This window comes from Carassius gibelio, chromosome A9 (genome assembly GCF_023724105.1).
Source record: "Carassius gibelio isolate Cgi1373 ecotype wild population from Czech Republic chromosome A9, carGib1.2-hapl.c, whole genome shotgun sequence".
NCBI lineage: Eukaryota > Metazoa > Chordata > Actinopteri > Cypriniformes > Cyprinidae > Carassius > Carassius gibelio.
This window is the reverse complement of record NC_068379.1, coordinates 22,580,461-22,595,422: the sequence shown is the minus strand read 5'-3', so window position 1 is coordinate 22,595,422 and position 14,962 is coordinate 22,580,461. Positions and strand designations below refer to the sequence as shown.

The 14,962-nt window shown below is 36.4% G+C and overlaps 1 protein-coding gene across 3 annotated transcripts; it reads right to left on the bottom strand.

Moving 5' to 3' along the window:
• Window positions 1–704: 704 nt before the first annotated feature.
• On the bottom strand, window positions 705–14,643 carry LOC128019994 (calcipressin-1). Of its 3 annotated transcripts, XM_052606480.1 has the most exons (5): window positions 14,204–14,641; window positions 3,601–3,893; window positions 2,487–2,660; window positions 2,036–2,195; window positions 705–1,899 (listed from the first exon to the last, which is right to left on the bottom strand). In XM_052606480.1, exons 2-5 carry the CDS (start codon window positions 3,685–3,687, stop codon window positions 1,724–1,726), a joined length of 597 nt encoding a protein of 198 aa, XP_052462440.1. In that variant the 5' UTR covers window positions 3,688–3,893; window positions 14,204–14,641; the 3' UTR covers window positions 705–1,723. The 3 variants fall into 3 exon arrangements, with proteins under 3 accessions (XP_052462440.1, XP_052462438.1, XP_052462439.1); XM_052606478.1 differs by lacking the exon at window positions 3,601–3,893 and having other exon boundaries at window positions 14,204–14,643; XM_052606479.1 differs by lacking the exon at window positions 14,204–14,641 and having other exon boundaries at window positions 3,601–4,065.
• Between the last annotated feature and the right edge of the window lie 319 nt (window positions 14,644–14,962).

Here is a 14,962-nt window from a genome sequence, read left to right as displayed (position 1 = left end):
ATCTTTCCCGCTAGTCCCCTTGTTGCTCTGCTAGTAAAAAAATCACTAAAGGAAGACAGGACAGTATCTGAGATTATGGTTCCACCCCATTATGAACACAGAGACTTATTCACAATGATCCAACCCTCTCAAGATGTCAACAGCTTTAATGAATCTAAAACAAGTCAGGGTCATCAGCTGCTTCATGGGGAGAAGTCTGGGTCTGAAGAGAAGGCCAGCTGACCAATGACGTGGTCAGATCCTGTGCTGTTCAACCCCAGGCCTAATTAACAGTTCACATGGGAAATAATTATATTTTTGAATGTATCATTTTGACTTTAACAAGCTAGTTAGCTAGCTAAAAGATATGTTGGTGGAGATGGCCATGAGTCACTGTGGACTGTAGATATTTCTATCAGCTCTGCCAGCTTGAACTTGATGCTGAATAACTCCACATGCAAGTGGGAACAATGGTTTACATTGAGACAGGCAGGCATGAGGCTCACAGATTCTATTTCAAGGCAAAAAAGAGGCATCACCTTGAAAAGTCCCTGACTTGCGTCAGTACTGCACTTCCAGCATACTGGATGAATGCTGAGTCATCTTTTGAAAATGGCTAAATGCATAAAACTCGAGAGGCATGTGGGCTGAAAATCAGAACACTCACAATTTCACAGACTAAAATACCCTTTCACTTCAAAAAAAGGTCAAACGGAGAGCACGAATGAAGAACAAAATTTGTTTTAATGACATGTTATGGCTGTTATTCATGTTTGACAGGACAAACACCCAAGCCTTTGTCAAACCAGTGACAGTTTCAAAATAAAGTAAAAAAAAAACTGCATATACTATTATATACAGACATGACCAGTAAAAGGCATCAGAAATACATTATTAAGCTCAATGTAATAAAATCAATTGGTGTTCATCCTGGTAAAGAGGGTAACAGTCCTCCATCATAACTAATTACAGTGTTATGGTCCTACAAAGAACTCAAGCAGATGAAATTAAGGACCTTACCTTTCAGTACATCCTTAGGATTTTAAAACAACGTTTAAACAATGGACTCTTGTTTAACTCTCCTTCCCCCAGAAAAAAAAGCCAAGTCTTAAGCTGTAGATATATAGTCAAATTAAAACAATGTTTTACAACGAGAGCACTTAATCGTGATTCTTCAATTTAGGAACATGCTGAGGCACATGGTGGAACAAAATTTACAATTGCCATATGAATGGGAAAAATATCCCCCCATGTTTTGTGACAAAATATTTACTTCATAATCAGTATTTATTCTACATCGAGTTCCAGTAATCTTGATTCAATAAGAGCCTGAAAATATAAGCTAAAACTAAAAAGAAATATAAACTAATCATATGACAGAAATAGAAATATAAACTAATCATATCACTGACTGGGATTCAACATGCTTCCCAAGATACAAAAAAAAAAAAAAAAAACACACACTACACAATAGGAGACTCATGTTCTCCATGTCCACAGTTACCAATGAAGCACTCTTGAAAACCCCCAATCTGCAAAAAAATGAGTCACTCTACCACTGCATGCAATGACCCCTTTGCCCTGATGGTGGAAATTTACATTATGCCTCCCTCCACAGGGCTGAGGTTCTGTCTTAAGGTGTCCTCTGGTGGTCTGTTGGACCAACTGCATGCTACGGCAGATCCCCCAGAGGGTCCTTTGATAGTAAAGCAAAGATTATGGCACAATGAAAGGTTCCCTAGGATCACTGCATGACAGAGGGAGTGAATTCTGGTCGACGGGTCTGGATGATTTTTGGACGTGGACGTCTGCCTTCATCCATATCCTCCTTATTTCCTGAGCTTTCTTGATTGTTTTCGCAAACATGCACAACCACGCTGGGAGTCGTGGGAGTTCCTGGTTGAAGTTCATACTTTTCACCTGTCGAATAGACAGAATTTATTATTAGAAGTTGAAAGCAGGTCAAATTAAATGAATAATTTATGCAATGACCTATTTTTTTTTGTTAATGGTACATTCAGAAAAAAAGGATTACATTTAGAAACATGTTTCGTACCTGGCCCTAGTCTGGCGATGGCACACAGTAGGTCATAGTTAATGACAGGTTTGGCGTCCTTTGACTGCTCCCAACCAACAGGAGGTGATGGAGGAGGGGACAGGAGGAACTGCTTATCTGGTTTAGGAGGCTCCAGGTGTGGACTGCCAATGTGCACAGACTAGAAAGAAGGCAAGGTGGAAAAAAAAAAAAAGATTAGATTTTTTTTTTTTTTTTTTGGTGATAATCAGTACACTGTAGGCCTAACTAGGCGTGATAAAATAAACAGTAACAATTAAAGAATAATGTACAGTCACAAATGGTCATTATTGCAAAATAAAGCCTACAAAACGAAAAAGTGAAAAGACATATACATACATATACATATATATATATATATATATATATATATAATTTTTTACAAAATATGATCACAATATTAATGTATTAGGCTACTTTTAAGGTGACATACCTGGGCAAAATAGAGTCGCACCTCCCTGCCATTAAAATCACTTTTGTGCAGCTTTGCTCTTGCCTCTGCAGCGGCCAGAGCATTGGTGAAATTAATTCTCACCCGACGAAAACTCTTAAAGTACTGGAAGGTGACGTTTCGGTCAAAGGCATGGAACAGATCCTCAAAACTTGCCTGTGGATGAGAGGGGAAAAAAAAATCTCTAATGAATATACCTGACTTTATATATCTTCATGGAAACAGAAATTAGGAAACGAACATTACGTGGGACTCAGGAGTATCCAAATAAACATTTCCTGTGGCGCAATCTGATCTCAAGTGTTAAGTGTGCCCCCATTTAGGCTCGGAGTCAGACTGGCAACCTTTCTAAGCAGCCTTAAGTCTAAACCACTAGATCAACTATCATCCATGGTGGTGAGCCTGCGCTCGTAAGACATTACAGTGCTGAATCCATTTAGCTTGTTTTTGGGGATGCTGCCAGATTGATATTCAGTAAACCCTTCTATATTAAACCGTACTGACGCACATAGTCCTAATCTAATGCACATCCTAAAAATGACCACGTCTGTCAGTGCTCGGCAAGATATTGGTTTCCAAGGTAACAGAGATTTCCTGCATGCTGTGAACACGCAGCCGGACCTGACAGAAAGAGTCCCGATTTACCATTTCAAACTATGCAGAGATTTATTAGGGTATGATCCACAAATCCTGTTATTGTGCATTGGTGTTGAGTGCGTAAGAGCTTACGTCAGATACAAAAACCCCAAACTGTCCAGCCAAACACTCATTAAATGTTCCCACAGCATCTTATTCCATGACCTAACCACTACTACCACAACCAACCAACTAGGTCAATTAGCTAAATACATAAATCATACAGAAGTAGGTAATTAAATACACAAACCACCCAGAAAGCACAAACTAAAGTCATCAATTAAAGACAAGAGACTGCATGGGAATTCAGAGAGCTATTGGATAGCTTTCTATCATCCGTTCTTTCATTCTTAATGGCTGAAACACATACATTCTAGCAGTTTGACTTAATTATTCTAGTATTTAATTGAAGCATAAAGCTATTTTGATACTGTAAGGCACCATGTCAGTGAAGCCTTACCCTCTGCTCAGGTCTGTTAAACATATCTGGATCCTCTAAGGAAGCGATAAGGCAGAAAGGGTTACACTTCAAGGTTTTCAGATGCATGACTGAAGCCCGCTGACGGATCCTCCGGAGGACTTGAGAGGTTAGAGAATGTAAAGGGCAGGAGGGGCTGAGACGTGTCCGTTTTGCCTTCCCCAGCGTGAGGACGCGAATGAAGCCTGCTTCAGGAAACAAATGCTTCGAAATCGCCCTCTTCGTTTCTGCTTCTCTTCCTGTCCTTCTCAGACGGTCTCAGTACAGCAGAGAGCCTAGAGCATTTTCACAAAGGAAATAGGTCAAACTGAGCAATGCACAGAAAATAACCCCCCCTTGTGTCCGCGTACTGTGGTTACGTAACGCTATTTTATTGAGACAGAATCTTCTGGAATAGTTTGTGCTCCTGCACCACCGACCAAGCTTTCTAAGACTGCATCTCACTCATCCGTCTCCTTTTATATAAAGGCCCCTCTCAGCCACACGACAACATGCTCCACCCACTGCATGGGAGGGGTGACTCAGCTAGCAGGCTCCGCCCCATTTTACCATTCTGCACCGAAACGAATGGCTCTACTGATTAATCAAAGACTCTCTCTCACACACAAACACAGTGAAAGTGCAAGTCTTGGAAACTATGTGCCACTGCTTTCCATGCAGCTCAGATCCAGTTCAGCCAATCTCTGCTCATATCAGTCATACCGTATCAGGACATGCAGTGTGGTAAAACAATGATCTGTATCGCTCATCACACAGTACTGTAGGTCTCTTTCATGCTGCCCCTCCCATTGTGATGGAAAATCTAAATCAGCTGAGCTGGGCAGAAGGGCAGCTGTGTTATCAAAAGCTCCCCACAGCATACTTTCCATGGGTGTTCATTTTCTCCTGTCTGACTCCAGGGGCAGCGGATTTGTACTGTTGTTATTGACGAGCAGCTTTTCAGTTTCTATCCGTTTAAGCGGCATTCGGTTTTCACATCAGGTTTATTTGTAACATGTCTGCATGATGTTATTATCTCAGAATCTTGCAAGCAATACGAACACAATCCATATTCTCTCACCCTCCTGTACTACACACTGTTATCACCAAATACTGAAACTGACGAAAGTGCAGCTGATGCAAAGAGATGAACTGTTATTCTCTTTTAAAATAAACATCATCTGTGTGGCCTTTCAAACTAACTGGAAACATTTACAGGCTTCTTGTATTTATTTATTTATTATTACTCTTTATTTATTAGACATTTACAGGCTTAATAACACTATTAAACAGACGCTGTCAATCCAAAAAATAGGTCACAGGTCTGTGGCTAGTGGCCAGCGGACGGAAAAAATAATGCTATATGCAAATAGTAACACTTTGACAAATTGAGCAAACTGTAGACTTTACATAAATTTTTATGTATTTTGTAATGATTGACATTTTAAACATCTAGGCTAAATGTAAACACATTTTGGTACGGTGTTGGGTCATCACAATTTGCTATATATTTTTGCAATTACTAATATATATATATATATATATATATATATATATATATATATGTATGTGTGTGTGTATGTGTATTATATATTCATAAAATATAATAGAAAATAAATGCTGCTCTTTTGAACTTTCTATTAATCAAAGAATCATGAAAAAAAAGATCAGTAATGTAATGGCTGCTGACATTTCTACTATAACATTTACACATAGTATATTCATATTCAAAATCTGTCAGGAGGTTAGTTGTGAATAGGTTAAGTGTTTATGTGTAGCAGTTGTATAGTTTGTTCTTTTTTTGTTTATATATATATATATTAGTCAAAATCTGTCTGGAGGCTAGCTGTTTATAGGTATAGTATTATGTGAAAGCATTCATATAGTCTGTATTTTTAGCTTACATATAAGTAAATATTTATATATAGTATATTTACAGTCAAAATCTGTCAGTAGGTTAGTTGTTCATAGGTTTATACCATTTTACTTCATTGTTATATGTCTGTATTTATGTAGCACCGTGGTCCTGTGAGGCACGACATTTTGATCATGACGACTTGACTTGAAAATTCAGCTTTATCATCACAGGAATGAATTACATTTAAAAAATATAATAAAAAAAGAAGACAATCATTATCCATTTTAATAATATTTCAAAATATTACTGTTTTAACTGCATTTCTGATACAATAATTGCAGCCGTGGTGAATATAAAAGACTACTTTCCGAAAAGAAAAAATAAATACCACTGACCTGGATGGCACTAACTCTGAAACTCACATTTCTTTTATCTATCTTTTTTCTCTTTCACTCAAATTTTCCCATCTATCTGGTAAAAGCTTTCCTGTCTGAGATAAGCACAGAGATGTCTACACTAGCTATAAGCATATGTCAGTCATATGTGCAGATGTTTTAGTCCAAAAGCTGGGAATCCAGTTCCAGTGGAACAAGGCTTCTCATAGGGTATGGAAAAGCAAAAACCTGAAACCAAATTATGACAAAGAGGAAGGAATACAGGGTGGAAAATGAAGAACAGAACAGCATTAAGTTCTGTTGCTGTATCTGGTGTATGCTTTTACACGAGTGGAAAGCAATGGTATTATTATGCATACAAAACATTCAGTTCTGTTTAGAAGCACACAACACAAACAGCTGAATTCATCATCTTTAAATAGCTAGAAGCCAAAAATATAGTTTATGTCTGTCAAAGCAATGACAAATCATGTTATCATCACTGTAATGACACATTTAGATTCTTATTTATTTTGCCGTCCAAGTAATACCAAATAAAAAGACAAAATACAATTAAAATATAATCTATGCAAATATTTACTTAAAAAAAAAAAAAAAAAGAAAGATATATATAATTATTATAAAACAAATCTAAAATAATTATTTTAAATATAATAATAGTTTAACCTAATTTGCATTAATTTGATTTACTGTTACTTAATTTACGGTAAGTATAAAGTCAATTAAATTCATATATTTATCATCTACGTATTCATAACTGAAATACTTGAAAATGACATTTTCTACTGTCATGTCACTATAGACAGGGATGCACATAAGTGGTCCGCAGGTCCGCATGTGCAACCAAAATAAAAAATGCGTAATATATATATATATATATATATATATATTAGTGCTGTCAATCGATTAAAAAAAATTAACTAATTAATCGCACAATTTTTTAAAATTAATCGCGATTAATCGCAATTAAAAGACTGAAACTTTTTGGATATTTAAATGTAAAATGTAAATAATTGATGTAAACTCAAGACAAAGAAACTATTTAAATTCAAAATATGATTGTTTATTGGAATTTTTGTTTAACTTGTAACACAGATTTTCTCATGTAAACAACATACCTGCAATAAACCATCAATATCCTCCAAATTAACTGTTGGCTTGAAAGCCATATTTATTACAGAAATAAAAACACAGGCATGTAAGTACCATTTGAATTTCAAAACAATCAATGCCAATAAAAAACAAAAATGATTTCCATGTTGAATTCTAAGTGGACTGCAAAAAAATTCCAAAGTATAGTCATTGCCAGTGCTTTAAGTGGGCCGGTACCCACTGGTACTCAGTACCGCCACTTCCAAATATAGATCTTGAGCGTACCGCCACCTCTCTGTGCGCCCAGAACGTGCTTGTAGCGTACCGGTACGCTCATTTGGACATCTGTTTTAATAGACGTTTTAATCTTTTACCTGCACTGCCGATTTTCAGAGCGCCCTTCATAATGCAAGCTTCCTAATTCATCCCACCCAGAGCAGAAACTACATTACCCATTCACCCTTAAGTTATACAAGTGAATAGCGCATGTGTCTCTTTTCCCACTGTTAAGTGTCAACAACTCAACGTGGCCGGAGAAGGTGTGTGAAACTCGTTGTGAGTTATACTAAAGCAAAATCTTGAGTATTTATTGTCTGATAAACATTAAAAACTGTCTGCGGAGGTTGAGTCGTCCTGCAGCCCCCGCTGGCTGTTCATTGGCTGCAGCATCTTTTTTCTAAGTTCTAAAAAAATACCGTATACGGCAAGGCACAAATTTAGATATTCATTTATCTAATTAATCTATAGCCTATGCACAAAGACAATATGATATTTTTGTCCCCTTTTTGTTTTAAAGCTTGATGAAGAGAGAGAGCGCAAGTTGCTGCAGCTGAGGAGGACAGTGATGCACGCGTACAGGAGTGATTGACAGTTCGCGGCAATGTGTTCAAAAAATACTCCGCTACACAATTATTTCGTTATTTTTGTTTAAGCTTATTAACGTTAGCGTTACAGAAAGGTCTGATTTACGCACTGTTACAGTCATTGTTTTTTTTTTTTTTTTTTTAAACAATGACATTTGAGTTCATGATTTTAATGTTGCTGTTTCTTGTGGCAGACTGAATGAAGAGTAATGTTTCTTGTGGCAGACTGAAGAGTAATCCGGCAGAGTTTTATACTGAAACTTTCCGTCTAAAAGTCCTTCCTTGGTCTAATCCATATTTCTTTGCACGTTGAACACACAGGCCACAACTGGAAATAAAAAAAACTGCAACCGCGTTAATTGCGTTATTTTTTTTTAACGCGTTAAATATTTCAAATTAATCGAATGCGTTAACGCGCTAATTTTGACAGCACTAATATATATATATATATATATACTGACAGCGCATTTGCGTACCGACATGTTTGACAGCTGTTAATGCACAATTACCAGTCTATGCCTATCATTTCAAAGCACAATACAAAACAGTGACATTCATCCACTGACACTCTTTAATCAGCAGCAGTGCTAAATCCGGAAGTGGGTATACTTACAAGCCAGCAACCCGCCAAAATAAAAGCATGCTGATTTTAAGTTTGAATATGATGAAAATGTTTTTTTTTTTTTTAGACGCTTTTTTCCAAAATGACTTAAAAATTGGGGAATACATAAAGTGATTCTTCTTAAAGAGGCAAACACAGTAGTAGGAAATATTAGCATTTTATTTTTACGTTTATTTACTATAAAATAAATGCATTTGTATTTAATACTAGGACTGCTTTTTATTTTTAATAATATCACACACCATTATTTAGTTTACTATTATTTAATTTTATAAAAAACTAAATAGTTTAATAATATTATAACTATTATTAATAATTTTTTTATAGTTGCATTTAATGGGCCACGCTATATGCAGTGTGAGAACCAAACCAAATCTCCAGGTTCTCTTATCAGAACCAGGCTAAAGAAATTATGTGCACCTCTGACTATAGATCAAATGGATATGTAAAAGATCAGAAAACTGAATTATTATCTAGACAAATGGCAAATTACAAACTTATCTACCCCAATGTAAGGGTAAATGAAGTCATTATTTTCTGTCATAGTAATGGCGATTGAAGTGATCATCTGTCATCAATGTAATGGAAAAAAAAAGAATCTGATTTCAATTTCATGGCAAATGAGGTCATCGTAGGAATATGTGCAAAGTTGGGAAATGGGTCATGGGACAAGTATGACCATGACTTTACTTTCTACAGGCTGATATCACCGACTTGTCCACTTAAAATGCACACTTCATGTTTTGAAGCACCAATTCAGGAAGTGGGTTGCATGTTTCTAAATGTCAGTGTTTTGTTTATAAGACCCTGGCTGTGGTTATGATATCAGAATGCTGAGGGAATGTCAATTCATCTGACACTTATAAAAGAGAACAGCTCACATTTTCCACTGACTAGACACCCATCTGAGTTTATGACGGCTTGAGGACCCAGGTTGCATATAGCAAGTGTCAAAACTCTTTCCAGACTTTCCACAAAAAGTAGCAACCAAAGTGGATTCTTTCATCAGGAGACAATTAGCTGACTATGAATAACTCCACAAAAAAAAAAGAAAAAAAAAAAAAAAAAAATGGGAAAAACATTGACATTTATTGCCTCCAGAAAAATTAGACCGTGAAACCAGTAGAAAATACTCCAGACAAAGATTACTAGTAAAACTAAATCAACTATTAAAGCAGGGCTCCAGACTGACATTTGAGAGCAGTGGCACCAGCGCCACTAAGTTCTACAGATGGTGGTGCCAGGAGCAGATTTGGTAGCACTGGGTAGTCTTGCGTAGCCCTTCATACTGACGGCTAAAGGTCTAGAATTCATGGCAGCTTTCTTTGGCTAAGGCCTGCCTGACTGACACGTCAAACAACCAATCACAGTTCGTTTCGTTCAGCGGCATGTTTCGGGGCTTGCAAATATCGCCACAATAACAGACCGGTGTGTAAAACTCTCTGACATATTTTAAAGATTCTATGACGCAACCTTTACATATTTTGCATACTTTTGAAAACCCAGCGTTTAGTTGATCCTGATAAGCGCTCGTCATCACAGTTGTAAACACTACGTTTTGTTCTTTCCAAAACGTTGTGATTTGATTTAATTTTTACATTTTACACAAATGTTTGTTTACCACAAAGTATATTTACTTTGTTTATATTTACTAACGACGAAGCATAAAGTCGTGGCTTAGTGGTGAGAGCGTTTGACTCCTAACCCTAGGGTTGTGGGTTCGAGTCTCAGGCCGGCAATTGCAAGACTTAGGTGCCCTTGAGCAAGGCAGCGAACCCCCAGCTGCTCCTCGGGTGCCACAACATAAATGGCCGCCCACTGCTCCGGGTGTGTGTTCACGGTGTGTGTGTGCACTTTGGATGGGTTAAATGTAGAGCACGAATTCGGAGTATGGATCACCATACTTGGCTGTATGTCACGTCACTTTCATTTTGTTCATCCCATTAAAAATAACATTCAAACTGGATAATCTTCGAGTTTTAAAGTGCTGGAAATTGTTGTGTGAAATGCTTGAAAGGTAGTACAAACCCCGAAATGAATGATATAATGCATTCGCCTATTTCTACCTCAACACCATGGTTACAGTTAGCGTTACACTTCTGGTTTCCTGACGTATTTCAGCACTGTTTATAACAGAGATTTCTCTGCAGAGTTTGAATGATTCTCACTAAATCTCGGAGTAACCAATCATTGTGAAACAAATTAAAACGTCTCTCACTGGATCTCGCAGCACTGTTGCATCTGTCTGTGCCATAACAGTGTTGTGAAATCAACTTTGGCTCCTGAGTAAAGCTGTCCTTAGTTTGGACAAGTTTGTTTACATCTCGTTTCGAGCTGATAAACGGTTCGCGCAGTGCAGCTGAAACGTAGTGCAGTTTAGTTTCACTTTCATTTTATTTGCCTTTTGAAATTTCTCAAATACAACTATAATGGCAGAGCTTAAGAGTTGGGCAACATGGTGGTTGCGCCAGTGCAATCGCTAACAAAAATTTGTCGCACCGGCAGAAAAAAATGGCAGCAGAATGTTCGTATAATATTTCCAATGCTTGAATTACTACATTCAATAAAGCCTTGAATTTTAGGCTTGAATATATGGGGAAAATGTATTGAAATAATGTAAATTATGTAAAAAATAAAAAATAATGCATTTTTCTAACCACCAGGCATAAGAACATGTTCCAGTACACCCCCAAAACAAATTCAAGACACTGTAAAAGAGAATACTAGGACCACTTTAAACTTCCACTGTGTAGACGAAACAACAACAGCCATTTAACCAAATATGTTAAGGAAGTCAATGGGGACCAGAAGAGAGAACCAATATGTTAAATAATCTACCATTGGAGAACGGAGTATTAAAGAAATTTTTGCGAAGCTGACCCCCACTCTGGTCTGGTCTGTCTGGTGGTGATTATATGACCTTTTTCTCTAACCATATGTTGGCATCCACATTATACATGTCCTAGAACTTGCTTCCTGTTTCCACACTGCATAACACAACGGAATAGATTTTCAATTTTCTCCATTCTCAGCAGCAGACTATTTTCCTATCACTTTTATTTTGCTCTCATCCCATTTCCATTTAACTCAAGATTTCCATCCTGTTTGGAAACCTGCACATGCCAGAGACCTGTTGCCTAAGCGCAGAATTAACCTAGCTGTACTATAGACAACAGAATTAACCTAGCTGTACTTTAGACAACTTTTAGTCTTTGGATATACAGTAAGTGCTTGCTTAATTGTGCATTACATACCAAAACCTCATTAACAAATACTCCTTTACCATGAGACAAACTAACAAAACCTGTTGTGCATCACTGTGGTAAATCAATATCTTGAGTTGAACTATATAAAAAGAGCAGCAAGAAACAGCAGGTCATTGTTCTACATTATAATAACAATGTCTACAACTTGACTTAAGGATGTCTGACGGCCAGGGTTTGTGTAACAGCTCAACAAAGGTGATGTCAAGTGGAAAATTTATTCAGCCAAGACAAACACACCTATTCTCCACTGGAATTTCACAATCATCTTGTAGAAAAATGCCAAACAAATTAGTACAATATGCTTTTTTTTATTTATTGCTATGTTTATTTACTCAGCTACTTGACTTGTAAAGTACTCCAATATTTCAGACCTAAACTCAAGGGACACTGCGGGTATATAATAAGTTTCCATTTCTTGAAAGCACGGCTACTGCAATACATCATAAACTGACGTTAAACAAATTATGGAGGAAGTATGTAAGGTTATACTTTCAAGACAAATAGCTAAATATTTAAAATGCTTCATTTGGAAGAATAAGAAACAAAACCACACAAAACTTCTGAACTGACACAAAAACTTTTAAAATGATTATGTTGTTTGATTAGGAAAAAAATAAATTCAAGTCACACCACTGATGTCCAATTCTGCATAAATTTTCCAAAAACCTGGTAAACAGAATTTATTTTATACCAATGAAAAGCCAGTCTTTTTCACAGTTACAGTCATTCAAGTTCAACCATCTCATGAATGCCTAATCATCAAATCTGATGCTTGCATCCTATCATTAGGAAAAAGATTATATCTACTTACGGCTCATTAAATAAGATTACTGTGAAGATTATGCAGTATAAAGTCCCATGTCACAAAGCAAGTTATCTCTGGTTCCATGAGCTCACTGTCAACTGGGTCTGGTTGCATAAAAGGCTTAGACTAGTCTTAAAAGTTAGTCATCTATTTTTTTTTTCTTTAAGACTGGTCATAACTTTTTTTAAACGTTTGTATTAAAAAGTTGCTTTGTCTAACTTGAATCTGAAAAATAAGACTTCTTCCCACCTTACCTAAGTGCTAGTTGGTCAAACTTGTTCTTAAAGGGATAGTTCACCCACAAATGAAAATGTTATGTTTATGTGCCTACCCCCAGGGCATCCAAGGTGTAGGTGACTTTGTTTCTTCAGTAGAACACAAACCAAGACTTTTAGCTCAAACCGTTGCAGTCTTTCAGTCTTATAATGTTAGTGGATGGGAATCAAGGCTGAAACATTCAATAAAACTAAAAAAAAAAAAGAAAAAAAAAAGAAAAAGATACACAAACAAAACCAAATTAAACCCTGCAGCTTGTGATGATACATCGATGTGTAAAGACAGAAAATGATCAGTCTGTAGAAGAAAATGAAAAGTATTTATGTAATGTTTTACCTCTAATGCACTGCAGTGTCTGAACTGTCTGAACTGTGCACCTCCTCAAAACATAGCCTGAGTGTGAGGCATCTTCTATTTGCTTATGGCAGATCGCAGACTTTTAAGTGCATTACCAACACCTATCTCTCAAATGGACCATTGTCTATGGACAACTATCTAAATTCTCAATTAGGAATGTCAAAGGTCCACTTGAGAGAAAGGTGGCGTTAATGCGCTTAAAAGTCTCCAATACGCCATAATCTGACAATCTTTTTCTGTCTTTAAACATCACTGTATCATCACGAACTGCAGGGTTTAATTTGGTTTTGTGTTTTTTTATTTTATTGAATGTTTAGCCATGATTCGCATCCACTTACATTATAAGACTGATAGACTGCAATGGTTTGAGCTTAAAGTCTTAGTTTATGTACTACTGAAGAAACAAAGTCACCTACATCTTGGATGCCCTGTGGGTAAGCAGATAAACTTTTTTTATTTTGTGAACTATCCCTTTAAGACACGGTCCTTAACATAGTGGCTACAGTAGGTTTATGCAACTATCCCCAGATCCCTCAGATCTCAATCCAACAGAGCATCTTTTGAACAAAGTGGAATGACACATTTGCAGCATGAATATGCAGCCATATAAACATGATATAAAGATACAATAGCCTATACATGTTTTTATTTTTAAACCAAGAAAACAAATGCCAATTTATGTGTAGTTCATCACATTAAATATGGATCTGTCCGTTATGTTTGACAAGAAAGAGTTTTTTTTTTTTAATCATTAAGGCATTATGTTTGACAAGTGTCCAAGTTGATCTATTGGTTTACAACATAAAACACATCTTTCTTTCTTTTTTTTGTGAGATGTTTTGTTTAAAAAGTGTGCTGGTGCTCTTTCTTTAACATATATTCTACTTGGTTTGATTATTTGATATTCAATGCAATGATTTTACATATTAAAATTGTTTTGATAATATATGAACATATGCCGTAATTAAATGCATCTTGATATCTGAATCTATATATCCTAGTTATTCATGCATTTCAGGCCTAAATAAGATTCTTGAGAGGAATACAGGAGTGTGAATTCATTATTACTCACTCTTAAAGGGTTTTCAATGGCAAAAACATCCACAGGAACTTTCCAGGCCACCAGTGAATCAGTCAAGTCGGTAAAATGCACGTCCACTGTTGCCTCGCTGTTCTCATTATTCGACTGCTGCATCATGTATTATGGGAACAGATAAGAAACTACTCCCAGGTCGTAAAAAAAGTTTAATTCCTCCTGTAACGTTACTGGTATTAAGCATATGGCGTGACAAGCTAAGCTATCTGTCCATACTGTATGAAAATGTCACTAGCCTCACGCTCACTTTGGGAACCGATTTAAATATGACGTGTACAGTTATTCTTTTAACTGTAAACTATATGTTTGACCTTTAGCCTGAGTATTATAAGAATAAGTAACCTCATTTACTAATGAAAGCAGCAATCGACGTTTGCATTCGACTACTTCCCGTTTCCTTTAATTTCTACATATTCAATGATTCCAGCAGGGGGCGGTAAGATATCCTTGAAAATAACTGTATTTATAAACAGGTTGCATAAAAATTATGATTAAAATCACTGAGCGGTTAATTTATTAACTAACTATTGCTTGCCCGTTTACTTCAAAGACTGAACGGCTAATGCTGGAATTGGAGAGACGATTAGTCCTTTGAGACAGATTACACTATCAGGACGTTTTTGTCTTATTGAAGGCATTTTTTCACTTGTGATCTTTTAAACTTAGTAAATTCTAGATACTACCACTCAAACAGAGCTATTCCATTTTTTATATTGTAGATATAGGAATTATTAA